This window comes from Sciurus carolinensis, chromosome 3, assembly GCF_902686445.1.
Source record: "Sciurus carolinensis chromosome 3, mSciCar1.2, whole genome shotgun sequence".
Classification (NCBI taxonomy): domain Eukaryota; kingdom Metazoa; phylum Chordata; class Mammalia; order Rodentia; family Sciuridae; genus Sciurus; species Sciurus carolinensis.
In genome coordinates, this window is record NC_062215.1 from 157,828,828 (window position 1) to 157,844,583 (window position 15,756).

The 15,756-nt window shown below is 35.1% G+C and overlaps 1 protein-coding gene across 5 annotated transcripts in view; it reads right to left on the bottom strand.

Moving 5' to 3' along the window:
- Positions 1–5,401: 5,401 nt before the first annotated feature.
- Positions 5,402–15,756, bottom strand: part of Erbb4 (erb-b2 receptor tyrosine kinase 4) — a 1,062,955-nt gene continuing 1,052,600 nt past the window's right edge. For 4 of the 5 annotated variants that reach the window (XM_047545016.1, XM_047545015.1, XM_047545017.1 and 1 more), the window contains exons 26-27: positions 13,385–13,682; positions 5,402–10,739 (exon numbers count right to left, since the gene is read on the bottom strand). In XM_047545016.1, coding sequence (XP_047400972.1) covers positions 10,294–10,739; positions 13,385–13,682 — 744 coding nt within the window. In that variant the 3' untranslated portion in view covers positions 5,402–10,293. Of the gene's footprint in view, positions 10,740–13,384; positions 13,683–14,445; positions 14,494–15,756 lie in introns of all 5 variants that reach the window. The other variant, XM_047545020.1, reaches the window with a different exon arrangement.

Below are 15,756 nucleotides of genomic sequence, written 5' to 3' on the forward strand. Positions count from 1 at the left end.
ACAGTCTCCTGATTGCTATCTTGTGGTGAATTGTTCTGTTTATAGCTTTAAAATTGCTATCTGGGTGACAGTCTTCTGTTTCTAATCTTAAGATGGTTGTCTAGTGGCTTTGCTCCCCATGGTTTATCATGTAGCTTGATAATACTGTGGAGGGAAATACAATTAGCTAACTATGCACCTGCTCAGCCTACAGTTTTATGAGAGTAGCTTGCAGTTTGATATATATATCTTGGGGCTTATGTTGAAAGAGCTTGAAAATAGAAATTTTGTATAAAGTTCTGCAATACATAAATATGTTTAAATATTTTGTATAATACATTCCGTATAAAAACATATATATACACATATATATGTACACACACGTAAACTTAAACAATTGTAATTGTAAATTCAGGATCTTGGAGTATAAAGCAGAAGAGAGTAGCTAGAGGCTGAATTTTACATTCATTTTAGTCTTAAACTTCTACTATACATCACAGTCTCTGCCTGAGTCCCTTACTCCACAATTATTATTTTAAATGAAATGTGATATTGGATCAGTATTATGGTTTGGATATGAAGTGTCCCTCATATGTTTATGTGTGAGACAATGTAGGAATGGTCAGGAATTAAATGGTTAAATTGTGAGCATTTTAATATGGATTAATTGTGTGGTAACTGGGCAGGTGGAATGTGATTTGAGGAAGCAAATCACAGGGAGTATGACTTTGGGGTTTATATTCTGTCTCTGGTGAACAGATGTCTTGCTGCTTTCTTGTTGTCATATTCTGAACTGCTTTTCTATACCATGTCCTTCTACCATGATGTTCTGTATCACCTTGGGTTCAGACCTATGGAATCAGCTGACCATGGACTCAACCTCTGAAACCATAAGGCAAAATAAACTTCTCCTCCTCTAAGTTGTTCTTCTCAGGTCTTCTGTTCATGGCAACCCTAAACTGACTGAAACAATCGGAATCATAACCTTTGCTGTGTTTCAGTTTCTAAGGACAATTTAACATATAGTAAATCCCATAGGATATACCAACTTATTTGTAAATTTGGTACTTTATGTGAAGTTTCACCTATATGAAATATTAATGAACACACTAACATTGACAGAGATAAATGGGGTTATCTGCAATATTCTCTGATATATAAAATCTGCCTTTACCAAGCAGATTTATAAACCCATGCTTCATCAGTAGGCTCTTTCCATGGTCATTATTTAAAAGCTTTTTACTTGTGATTATGCTGCATTTATCTTTCTTGAATGAAAAGAATCTGATTCTCCATTGTAGATAAGTTGCTCCCACACAGTTTGAGGAAGTAGAGTGAAATGTTTAGTTATATTACAATAGCAGTTGCCAAGGGACTGAGGAAGACTACTGGTCATCTTGCCCATGGTCAGTGTTAGTCTAAAGTATACTCCTGTTAAAATGAGTATCTCTTTATCTGAGAGGGAAAGAGAAGTGGTTAACTAAGTAGAGGAAAGAATGCTACTTATCAGAAGAGGCAGCTTCTCAGGTAACACCAGTTACTAATGTTTGCATGACTCTAGATTTCTCATTTTATTTTCCTTATATGGATGACCAGGATCCTTCCAATAACATTTATTTCAAAAGGGTAATAGAAAGCAAAGTGATCTAATATATGTGGAGTATTTTTTATATATGGTAAAGGACTGTGTAATTGGTCACTATTACAATTGCGATAAACTAGCATGGTGCCACTGGAAATCTCAATTGTACCTTAAAGAATTAGGAACACAAGTTGTTTTTCTATTTTAGTCTATCAATGGTTTAAAATGCAGAGTACCCTGACATATCTCACGCTGAACACTGAGATGACAATGATTTCATATGAAAAGGTCAAAACATCTAAGGGAGAGTCTGTGTGCTTCTCCATGCAAATAATAGGAGGTGTTCTTAGCAGGTTAGTTAAAGTGCCATAACTAAACATGTTTAAGAGAATTTACTCCAATATATTACATTAAAAATGTGTTTTTTGTCCACTGACTCAGTTGAAACCATATATAATCAAAGATAGTAATTTCAAAGAATTGTAGTCAAATGATTGACTATTTAAGATCTCCCTCCCTCTCTGCAAGCATGGTGCTAACATTTGATATTTTTTACAACAAAAGGTTTGACAGGATCATTATTTTTAAAATTGAAACACAGAAGAAAAAAATATTAATAATATTTGGATTCAAATATTCAACCTACAAAATATTTTAGGATATTTTTTATATCAAAAAAAATTATTAATTAAGGATAGTTTGCACAGATGAGTAGTCTGCACACATTGGTAGGCATATGTGTTGAATGGTGAAAGCATATGGAATGGATCACAGTCCAAACAACTAAAGGGTTTGAGGAATAATTAATGAGATTCATAAATATGGTAAAAAAATATAAGCCATTTTCACATCTTTAGGTGATTAAATCCAGAACAAACCTTATTCTTCCCCAACTGGTTTTTTTTATAACAAATTTCTGACACAGAAGAGAACATTTGTTTCGTATTTTATTGAATTTCATTTATATTAAATTAAAAATATATTTCTGACAGATTCATGTAACAAAAAGGCAGAACAGTTTTCAAATTGTTCAGCTGGGATGATCAGTACGGAATGAGGCAAAGCAGTTCGCGTTCTATAATCGCCTTGAACAGGTATAATTCTTTCCCAAGAGCCAAAGGAGGATCCTTGAGAACTAACTGAAAAGCCTAATTACAGAAATTTAAAATACTGTTTCTCCCTCATTCTCGAATAACAACAGAAATCAGGGGAGGGAAGGGGAAAAGGGTGAAGGGCTGGAGGAGAGGAGAGAATAAGGGAAATTATACTAAAAATATACCTAACATTAAAAAAGTTAGTATGTGTTAAGTGCATAATCCTTCATAGATAAAATAGAAAAAAATTAAAATAACATTACACCACACACAATTGGCATATCCTATTGTGTAAGCGAGTGCAGAGGTTGGACACGTCACAATAGTGCGGAACACAGAATCACGAGTCATGTCAAAATGATAACTTCCAACCAAAAAAGAAACAATCACAAGCCATTACTTATATACAAATCAACCCTAAAGACAATTATGTTCCAAATAAAGATGTTCACAAAAGAAAATCAAAGCAACATTATCCTTATTTACAAATGCAACTAGCCATGTCTTTAACAAGCTATAAAAATACTATTCACATTTTCAAACATACAGTAGTATTTTTTGTTTGTTTATTTCAAAAAGGCAGCTAACTTTGAACGCTGGGATTTAAATGAAACATTGATGGCTTACCAGCAAGTTATTTTTGTACCCCTGTCCTTTGAAGATACTTCAACAGGAGAGAGGACTTTTTTTCTTTTACAAATTAAGAAAATAAGGACATGAACACAACTTGCCTTTCGGTAAAGTGTCTCCCTTCATTGCCCAAACTGACCTTAGTCAACTATTTTGATGCGTGCATGAGATGAGAGTTTGAGAGATTTAACGTGGCTTATTGTTTTGTGCTATGAATCCTGTGATATGTTCATCTCATTTTTATTACATTATAACATCTTGTTATCATGTCCAAGAAAGAGATGAATGATTAGTCAAACCATGAGAAAATGCATTTTCAACATGCAACGGTGCAATCCCTGGTGCTCACAGTATGAGATGTAGACACACCAGCCAGTGAGATGCGCATTCAAAGTTAACTGCCCTCACACAGCTGCTCAGTTTAATAATCGACCCATTTAACAGCAGTACCAGTTTATGCTACATATTTCAAAGTACCTTACTTTAAGAGAACAGCTTACATATCTACATTTAGAAAATAACTTTCGTAGTTGATTACTGTAGTAATTCCAAAAGGGTTCTTGGAGTGCTATGGTTGTAGTCCCCTCACTCCCCCCTCCCAGCCCCTGAGAGATCCAGAAATATACAGGAAAATGACTCTCACATTAAGGGAAAAGGTACAACCCCTCCATTAACTGAAAACTCTGCAAATGATACTTGAAAACCAGGTTTATGTCAATACATAGAAGGTCTGATTTGCTTTACTCCAAAAGGGCTATAGGTCTGGGGGAAACATATACACGTTAGGGATAAAAATAGCAGGAAAGGCAAAGTGGCTTGGACAAGTGAGACTATTGCCTAAGGGGAGGAAACTTTATTTTCCTATATTTGTATATTTGTACGAATATAACGACTTCTCATGATACAGGGACACTTGCTAGAGCAAGAAATGCTCTAGAAGAGAAATGTCCTTAAACAGCAAAAGTAGAGAAAGAATGGCATTCTATCAGAAAACATGGATTTCCATTACAGTGAAACTGCACTCCTTATAAACTGATTCCATGAATAAAACGGTCCGAAGAAAAGTCACAGAAGGTTCTCAATGTTGCAAAGCCTTTACCTATATGACAATAAGACTCTTTGTTTGAAAAAAAAAAATTACAGCAGCTGTAAAATATTTGCAATTAGAAATAAAATAAGATGAATAAAGTAAATAAGTTAATTTTCTAGCAAAACCACTTCTCAGTTACATATATAGATTTATGGAAATAGAATATCTAAGACCTAGAAGAACATGTGCATGTATATGAGTTTTGAGATGCATGTTGGGGCTGATTCATCTCAAATTCGAGAACATAGTAAGAGAATTAATCTTCATGGAAAAACGATTTTAATATCCTAAAGTATTCTCTGTGCAGTAATTTATTTGATAAATAATTTAAACAGTGTCCAAATTGGTAACATCTTTTATGGAAAAATCAGGCATATGAGGGCAAAGGCGACATCAGTATTTAGCAGAGCAGGGTGTGGGACCCCAGATATCCGTATGGCTTAAGAGAAGGTCAGCATCCTAATGAGCCACTTTGAACTAGGGTGGTAGAAAGTGAGGACAATAGGGGCAGCTGTGCCAATGAGGGGGAAAAAAGTAAGGGTGCTATTTTCCTCTAAAGTTCAGACAGAAATAAAATTTTCTGTGATTCCTAACAAGATAATCATATACTTGCAAAGCTGACTGTCAAAGAGTATTTTCCATGTGAATGCCCCCATGAAATTGGGGTTTGGAGCCTTTTCAACACGTGACTCTAGAAGCTTTTTCTTCTTGCCCAAAATATCACCTGGCTAGGAATGAAATGAGGCAGCAGTTTGGAAAAGTGACATATCCTATTATTTTGTCCCTCTACAAAATCAGTGGAAACAGTGTCTGGAATTTCTACTATTTTAGAGAATCTTTTCTTTTAATGAATGGAACAAAGCAACCCAAGGTGTTAAAAGAAATTAACCCACACAAAGCCAAGGGCTCCTGGCCCCACAGGATGCCCACAATAGCTTCATGTTTGTAACCGCGGAGAAAGGAGTTTCTCCAGAATTAAAAAAAAAAAAAAAAGAAAAGAAAAGAAAAAAAAAAAGGTATGAATTCTACCCAGAAGTATAAAAGCTGGCCCCACTGTAGTAACAGTGAGAATAAGGTCTCTACTGATAATGACCTTCTAAAATTATGTATTATCTACATCCACGCATTGTTAATTGTTCTTGAGCAAATAGCAAGCAGGAGACACTAGTGTGCCTTTATGTGCCTCGATAGGTACCAGGCTGTCCTTCACCTGACACACACCAAAGTCCATGAACCCCGGCACAGCGGGATGCTGTGCCCAGAGTGTATACAGTTGAAGTTGATTTATCTGACTTTTTAACAACTAAAAGGTTATATCTGAATTTTTCATTTTCCCTATACTGACTCATCAGTCTAAAATCTAGAGTCCAAAAAAAATGACAACATAGTCATTTAATATGTTTGGTTTAACATGTATTTGTCAGAGAAAAAATGTTCACTAATTCCTTGTTGGGTTTTGGAGGTTAAAAGTCTTGGTGAGAAAACAAAGGACATGTCATAGATTAAATACATTTTGTTTGCTTTCTAAATGACAGCACTTCTCTCTCTCTTTCTCTCTCTCTCTCTCTCTCATCTCTGCATAAGGTAATAGAATATTTTCATCCTCTTTACTTCATTTTGAAGACTTCTTACTTAAAGACTCATGCAACATTATCTACCTGCTAAATGCTACGAGGTGGTGTTTGCAAAACAAACTGAAAAACAAAAGATAAAATTCTCTTTACATTTAGTACCTTTGAAAAGTGATATGGGAATAAGAAAACTAGAAAAAAATTAATTGTAGTGCTTTAAAGAGTTTGCAAAATTGGAATCATAGATGCCTACTCTCAGCTAAACCCCACAAATAACAATTTAAATGGCAAACTTAATTTTACATCCTACTTTTTAGTATCCTTAATTTTATTTTGTTACAGTATACCTTGTGGTTAGTTTTCTAGTTTGATTTAATGAATAATGTTAAAATTGCTTGACATCAGATAACAACCTAACTAAATCTACATCTTACAACATTATCATAATTCTGTTCAGTTATATACATGCTTTCATGATCCCCTTTTCTATTACCTTAGGAACCACATATACTAGTTAAATAATCGACAACTACAGGTGGGTGAATAATTCAGGTTTTTAAATAAAGGTTAGATAGCTCTAAAAAAAATGTATTTACATCCTTCCCTGTCAGGCTTACATGATTTTAAGTTTCTTTTGCTTTTTGACACTTTGCAAAGTGCACTAATTGTCCTTCCAAATTCACTAGCAGCAAAGCCTTATAGCCCTTCTACTGATCTTTCCCCGGCATTGGAGATGAGCACAATCCTCATACCACATCCATCCCTGACATTGACACACCAGGAAGAAATTCAAGGTACGGCTACTAGGTCATTCTTCCCGCTCTAAGAAGTTAATTTTCTTAGTTTCAATTTGTGTTTTAATAGAGTTTAAGTATTGCTTTGTTCTTCATGCTAGTCAAAAAATGCTTCTGGAGGAAACCTCCCATCTGATTCTTCTACTAATACTATTCGGAAAACCAACAACTGCTAGGTCATCTAAGTACCTCTGTGTCACAGATGCTTTGTGATTCTGGATCTATTCAGCTTTAGAAGACACCTGTTTCCACCTGTTTAAGAACTAATTCTTTAAACAACCATTTATAAGGATTTTCCATGCCTGAAAATAGGATTCTACAAGATATGTTCAATTGACAAAATTTGAAGATTTAAAAAATGCAATCAGTATAATTTTAATATTCATTTTTCTCAAATTTACACAATTGATTCTGCATATTTCCATTGATACCACTGGCCTCTGGATTCTGATATTCCAAGGCAATTTTCAAGCTTTAAGATTTCACTGTACTGGGTTAAAATTTATTTTCTTTTTGTTCCTCTTTCTTATACACTGTCAAATATGTTTTCCTAGGGGACAAATATAAAATGAAAATGAAAACCCAAAACAATGAAAATCAAGCATATGAGCCAAATCATTCAAAAGGAATGATGGAGTAGTGCTATTGTAAAGCACTTTAGGTCAGTTTGAATTATACTTACATCAATCTAATGATTACAGGGAGATTACATGAACTGTAAGTCTTGTGTTTTAGGAGGAAGGAAGCTACATACACTAAGTATATATCTATTACCTTTACAGTTAGAAAAAGATCATTATTTTTTCCTTCTTCAAGTTAGCCGATTCTGCTTTCCGTTCATATGGTAAAAGTCATATGAATATTGTAAATGAAAAGGTCAAGTAGTGCTTTCAGTGATGACTTGATGCAGATTTATCTAGAAAAAAGGGGTTTTTATTCAATTCTCATAGGTACAGAGATGAGGTGCCCTTTTCCTAGAAACATCTCTGAATGGAGGGGAAGAGTTTTCAGATGATAGGCTGTGGTCCTGAGTCATCCTGGCTCTTCATCCCTGGGAAAGTGATGGTGAACTTCACTCAAGGAATCTCACTAATCCCTCTCCTCCTTTACCTCACTCTTTCAGCTTGCCTCACTCCTAAGAGTGAGACCAACCCCAGCACCTCCAAGGGATTCTACCAAAGATCATTCATCATTGGCTATTGCTTTAATGGTGAAGTTGGAATCCAAACAGGCCAATGAACCAGTGAGGCTGTCTCCTCTTAGACCAGTGTTAGGAGGATAACATAGAAATTATTCTATTTGTCAATTTCTGGAACTTGAAGGATGTTTCATTCATGTCCCAAATGAGTCCACAGAAGACTTTTGACTAAAAAAAATAAATAAAATCTGATTTTATGAATACTACCCACAAAATAATCTATGCAATCTGATTCTTTGAACTCATGGAGAAATTAAAATATCATTCCAAATAATCTTGACTGCAAAATTTTGAAGTCAGGGATGATATTCTATCTATCTCTGTGTTCCCCACATTACATAGTGTCTTTAGTAAACTCTAAATAAATATCTGTTGAATAAATAGGTTTTGGATGAACAGATTTATTTTTCAAAATAGGTAGAAACAGATTTCCTTAGATTTTTTCCCCTCTAATCTCTCTCTGCTTTATCAATAGACATTTTTAGTCTAACTGATTTTCTTTAGGTTATTGAATCTCCTTTGCTCCCAATACTTAGACATTAGAAAGAAGTAATTTTTTAAAATATAAATTACTTTCATGCAAAACAGAAAACAAGAGATATATATCCAATTTTCCTACTAATGTGAGGCACTGTCATTTATTTCTGTCACTCATCTTAACTCAGTAGATATTCTTTTAAAATGAAAAGTCACAGATGGCTCTACATCTTGGATGCAGCTTGTGAAGAAAAAGAATTAGTAGCAGAAATATCAAAAGATTCATGTGTTGGAGAATAAAAAAATTGCATGAGAAGACTGTTCACATTTATTTACAAATTTTGACCCAAGGACCTACCCACAAGTTATGAATATTTGTGTTTTTCTTCTTGTTATTCCAATTTATGCAAAGATACTTTCTATTCAATATAAATAGAGTCTCATACTAGAAATTCCATGGAATTCAAACAAATCTTTTACTTGTATTCCTTCATATGGAATATTCAAACTGAACAAATTTCCCTATGTAGCAAACATGATATTCTATGGAGCTAATGTGCTCACTTTCTCACTGTAATCCCTGAATTTTGTTCCAGAAATCCTAATTTGCTTCGTTTGGCATTTCCTCAGTCTGTCTTTATCTTAGCTCTTAAAACAAAAAAAAAGTACTTAAATTAGTTAATTTGCTGGTTTCTTCCATATTGCTTCATTCAAAATCCAAAATGGAGTGCAGAAAAATAACAAATAAAGTTATAGCTTAAGTGCAAACTACATTTCTGAATATCTGACAGGTAGACATACCCAATCCAGTGTGTTTCTTCCAGTTCACAGATTTCCCCATTGGACCACCCTTGAAAGTATCAGTAGTTTTCTTGAACCACATAGAACTATCTCTTAGATTCCTTCTATTCTTAAGATTACCAACTGGAGGATAAGAAAATACTGAAGAATGTAAAGGATGGAGGAAGAATATATGCAATAGTGCAAAACATAAATGCTAGATTCCATGCAGCATTTAACTAGTGTCTTGACTGTCCCTTCTAATTTTAAAGATTATATTTTAAAAATAGTGGCCATTTCATCATATTAAAATGTTTTTAAAATGATATCAAGAAGCTTTGATGAAAATATCTTTACAATTATAAATTAGAGCCCAACATTGGGAAGTAACCAATATAAAGACAAAAGACAAAGCAAAAAAAGAAGTGAGAGAAGGAGAAGAAGAAGAGGAAGAGACGGAAAAAATTAGAAAAATCTTCCAAACAAAATTACTGTATATGAAGTCAATGGAAATTTAAAAATTATGAAAACTGGATGGTCATTCTTCTTTGCCTGGATAGAAATTATTGAGGAAAATATTTAGATTCTGAATCTCAGTTTGTATCATGTTACTGAAATGATTATCCTTTTGTTCTAATGGAAACTTAATGATTCCCAGGGATGCTGAATATGTTCATCAATTACTACAGGAAGGAACAGATAGTATGGGTGGTTCAACCATCTGCAATAGAAAAAGGAAAGGAAGGAAGAAGGAAGGAACGGAGGGAGGGAGGGAGAAAGGGAAAGAGAGAGAAAGAGCTAGTTTGACAGCAGGCAGTATTGCCTTTTATTTTCTGGTCCTTCTCCAGCTGTTGACTTTCCTAACCAACCCATTCAGAGAGATGAAGAAACAGTGTGGTTCCTCCTGTCTTTCTCTTTCAGTCCTTCCTTCTTATGCTCAAGTTAGATAAGCGAATAATTATCATTGTGTCTCTATATCTTCCACTGGGAAGTGTCAAAACTACTGGCCTTGGGAGTAGAAGGAAGACCACCAGAGAAAGAGAGGGGGTGGGGAAATTGGAGCGGGCGTGTCTCTCCCCCTTAGAACCAGGGCTGAGCTTACACCACAGTATTCCGGTGTCTGTAGGGTGGAGGAGGCAGCATGGGGCCTGGCTTCAGCGAGAACTCAGAGAGGTATTCAGGATTCTCTGCCACGATCGGCCGGATCCGTCCATTCTGTTTATAAAAATATTTTGTGCTGTACTCCTGCAGGTAGTCTGGGTGCTGTAGGGTGCTCCTGGGGGGCAGGCTGTGGTTCCAGTAGTCAGGGTTGTCAAACGCTTTCCTGGCCTTCTCTGGCACAGACAGAACGTTGTTCTTCAGGTACTCAGCATTCCCCAAGGTGTTGGCAAAGGTGTTGAGGTACAGAGGCTCGTTCACATACTCATCCTCTGCCTTGGGTGGGCCACTGGAAGCATTGTGATACTCAGGATTATCCAAAGCTTGAAGGTCTCCGTTTTTTCGCCGAGAAACAAAAGGGTTCTCCTCCACAGGATTCAGGTATTCTGAAGGAACACAGAAATATCAGCTAGTATCTGCTTTTGTAAAAAATTAATAATCATACCAAGTTAGTTTCTTTGTCTAGAACAGGAAAGCCGCATCTAGGTGTTCACAAATTCTCAAGAAAACTATTTGTAGATTACGACTGCCCTATGAAAAAAGGAATAAGTGGGCCAAAAATGTTCATGACAAAGCAGGGCACTGGCAAAGCCAGGATCAGAATTCCTGACCTCTAGATTGTTCTTCTTTCCCCCCAATTGCATTTGTCCGTTCCACATATGGGCCAGTTGTATAAATGCTTTCGTTTTCTAAAATTTGGTAGTTTATATCTTAAAAAAAGGTGAGCTGTCTGAGTTAAATAGTCTTCAATGTAGAGAAATCAGAAATTTTATAAAAATGTTGAAAAACCAAAGGATTCATGACTTAACTTCATGCTAAGAAAAATGGATGAAGGAATAGTGTTTTTAGTCTATGTGATTTGCCGAGAATACCTAGAGCAGTAACAATTTGATTGAAGCTACTCCAAGAAAGCTTTTGTGACTAGAAAAGGAAACAGCTCAGGAAAAATTTCAACTTTTTAATAAAATAAATCTGACAGACATCTTACATGCCTCTCTAGTTGAATTGCTTGCTGTTACATATGTGGTTGCTTAATAAGTATTATAACATTTATTTCCAAAGTCCAATCATAGTCACAAAAGAGCAAACCATTAGTCTCAATCATATAATCACTTTATATGGTAAAAAACAGTCAGTGTCTATTTTGTACGGTTTAATCTAATAAATCCATTTGGAGGAAAAGTATTGGCCTAAAATAAAAACAACTCTGATAACTAATACTGCTTTCTCCAGCTTAGTTTCACCTCCATATCAGTAATAGAGCACAATAAGACATACATACACATATCTGCTAGAATTCTTCTCTTTGTCCTCTCTTTTACTATACACATAAAAGCCTAAGGTATTCCTATTTCATAGTCAGGATATGGAAAAGACAGAATTATTTAAGATATTACCATTACAAAACAAACTTCCTATCCCCTATTCTTAGCTCAACACGCAGAAAGTGAAATTCCATCAAGCCAGGATTATTTTTCCCTGAACAGACCCATGCTTGATAGAGTTCAGTGTTTAGCATTACTAGTGAAAGCTAAAAGGCAGTTTTGAGTATCCCACATCATGTATATGAATTATAGCTCAAAAAGTCCAGAACACTATCATTTCATTCCTACCATAATCCTTGAGCAAGAAAGTGCAAACCTTTTTCCAGTTTCATAGAGAATGCAGATCTTCCAATTCCTCTTATATAATCTTCTTGTTCTATTACACTGTATTTATTATTGCCCCTACAGGAGTAGGGTGAACTGTACAGTTAGTAGAAAGATTTAATTTGGAAAAAAAGTATGAAGAACTTATAAGGTAGCTAGAATTTGAATTTTCTTAGCAGATTTCAGAACATTCTTAACTCAAAGTGTAGGAATACCTATAGTAAAATTCTATACTCTGAGGACTAGGCTAGAAAATGCTATAGTTACTTGAATCTCAGTGCTCAGAGATAAAATCTGAGAATACTCTTCAGTGAATCTATATAGACCGACTTATTCTTCTCTTAGAAGCTTATATTACCATTTTTCAACACTATCAACTTATCTGCTGTCCTGATACAAACTTGTACAGCTGTGCAGTTATGGTGGAATAATTCTGGTTGAGGTGACAACCTTCCCAAAGAATTCTGCTCTCAGGAAATCTGCCAAATCTTCACAACCTATATGTGTCACTATTGGACAAACCTATACATTAAACTGTACATTAGATTATGTCTTTGGGAATTTCTAAATGATATTTTATAAATGTGAACATACCCATATAAAAATGACATAAGAGGCTCTCATACAGAGTTTAAAGATACAGTTATTGATACTAAAGACTCAGAGACAATATCATAATTTTTAATATCAATTTTTCATCTCTGTTTTGTGATGCTGTTAGCATAGAAGGAAAAAGGCACTTGTTTTTTTTTTTTTTTTTTCTCAAAATTGAAACATTTGATTGGGTGTTTAACATTTTTACCACTAACTTTTACAAAGTCATTGCTGAGCTTCGTGAAACCACAGATCATACTTTTCAAGACTTGGTGCTATATGTAAGCACATATAGGGTTAAAACTTTAATTTTGATAAGTTTCATACAAGAGACCATAATTTCCTAAAATAAACTATGTTACTTAAATTACATCATTTTAGTGAAACAACCACGTTTTTACTGGTGCCATCAAAAGTTTCAGACACTTGTGCCAACATCAGTCTTTCCGCTCTCCTTAAGTCCATCACAATAACGGTTCTCCAGTTGTGATATGCTACCTAATTCATATATTCCAGCAAAGGTTAGGGCTTCTTAAGCTTGCTTGTGTACACAGATCCCCTGAAGATCCTATTCGGGTAGGGGCTGAAATTCTGATTTCTAAGTAGGAGCACCTAGGTAATGTGTATGCTGCTGATTCAGGAACTATACCAGCAGAGACAGCAGCCTTGGTCTGTTTCGGGTTACAAATGTCACACAGTTCAGCTGTCCAGCAATTTCCATGAGTACATTGAAACTTTGGATGGAAGAGAACAGGGGTGGTAATCATTCCTGAATGTTTGGTCTGTACCTTGTTTGGGTTTGTCTCTCATAGGTGTCATGTAACCTTCTTCATCCAGTTCTCCTCGTGGGCTCCGTTCTGGGGCGAATGCTGTGGGGTCAGCACTGTACCTCTGGGTGCTACTGTCCTCTTGGACGTGGGGTTGCACAGGCTTGCGTAGGGTGCCATTACAACAGGAGTCGTCGAAAATCTCAGCGGCAGCACCCTGAGCAACTGGAGCTTCTGGGATTGTGCTGGTCGTGGCCCTATAGGGCACTGATACTCCTTGTTCTGCAGCAAAACCCCCATCCCGGTATACAAACTGGTTCTGTTAATAGTAGAAGCACATTTGGAGAGAAGTTGTGGTTAGGAATGGTAGTAAAACATGAGTGCTACTAACCAGAAAGATATCAAAGCTTGTCTTTCAAAGGAAAGTCATAGTATATACTACCTTTTGTTCTCCTTAGTGGCTAATGAATTTGAATTACAGACTAGAAACAGTTATAATTCCAATTTCCCTTGAAAGAAAAAGCATGAGAAAATAATTTGAAAATTCATTTTTAAATTTTACTAACCAGCTAAAGTGTTCAAATAGAAAGTATTTGATGTTGTTTGCTCACAATTGCCTATTTTTGGTATCAAAATGCAAAGTGAATTTTCATAACAGATGACTTAAAGAGCAGAAATACGGTAATACATTGTTAATGGTGACATTTCCTTACTGCTTTTTATTCTGTGGTTACTATGTCTGAGTCTCTAGTCTAAATCTTGAGAACCATCACTGAGATTCTGCCTTTTTAGCACATGACCTATAATCATGGCAGTAAAGATAACCTCCTCACCTAGAAGCATAATTTATGAGCCCAGGGAAATTCTTCAGATGAAAGTTGAAGCTACTGATGATGCATGATAGCTCAGCTTTGGATTATCTACTGAGATAAAGACACCTACAAAGGCAGCTTCATGGTCTACAAGTTCTTAGCTCACTGTTGGCAAGGCAAAATGAGGAAATTATGGGGAGATGAGAGAGAAGAAACATGGTAAGCAAAGACCCAAAATCCTGAGGTGAAGGTTGATCATGAAATACTTACTCCTGACATGGGAGTGTAGGCAGGAGGAGGGCTGTGTACAATTTCACTCTAATAGGAAAGAAAAATGGAATGATGGATATAATAAGAGGCATTATGAATGAAAAATTAAAAAAGAAAAGAAAACAAAAAGGCACATGAGTCGTATGAACTAAAGTGAAAACATGCACAACAGTGAATTTCCCTAAATATTAAAACTATATGCATTCTGCAAATGAGTTTATGTTTTGAGGAAATTAAATATTTTAATTTCATTTCTGAAAAGGAAAGTTATATGGGAAAATAAATTTTTCAATGGTTTGAAAATGTAAGTTAATAGTAAGCATTCTTCTAATTAACCCTAGAAGAAAGGAAGAAAGCAATCAACAATTACTATACTTATAAATGAGGTACAGTTTCTTTCTTTACATGTTAAATGACTGAAATGGCCTCAAATCATAGCATTAGCTTTCCTCTTAGGAAACAACAAAAAATGCATTTAGAAGGTGATAAAGTAGATTAAAATATGCTGAAATAATTTGTTATTAAGTTACATTTAATTTTCGCCACTTCAGCAATGGATGTCAGCAATGAACTTCTGAGCCTCTCTTTATAAAAAGGTACACACTATTTTATCTTTGGTCTCACTTCATTTTTAGTTAAGAAACAGCAGGAAATTTAAAAAATCAATTCCCTTCCTGGAAATGTGCTTTACATTCCTTTTACGTATTTGGAATCTGTCAAAACCAGATTTCAGTTAAAAGACTGAAGGATGTTTATATTTTTATAGCTTAATAGTCTATCCTATGGGCTAAGTGAAAATGGATATAGAATGTTATAAATTATTAAGAAGACTGTTCCTTAGGGTAAATGAAGGGGTTGTGTGTCTCTCAATTGTGTTCCTTAATATTTTCACTCATCATTAAACATTTCTTGAGAACCTGCTGCCTATGTGCCAACACTTTTCTACTTTTCTAGGCACCAGGGAAAATGAATAATACAGACAAAACTACCTCATCTTAAGATTGCATTATCTGAATTTCGACTTTATGCAAACAGAGATGACTCAAACATGGCAAGACACCTACACTGTTCATGTGAAACAGCTAAATATTATCTCAGGTCGATAGTCACACAATTTAGAGATTCAGAAAATAAACTAAGAAGAATACGGCCCCATGGAGGTTAATTATTTAATGTAAATCAATAACAACTGAACAATACAATCTCCCTTAACTAATTTAGTCTCCTGGATTAATCCAAAGGAAAGTCTGGAACTCCTAGAGTATGTTTACATTTCATTACCACAACAAGTATGATATCATAAAGATATAT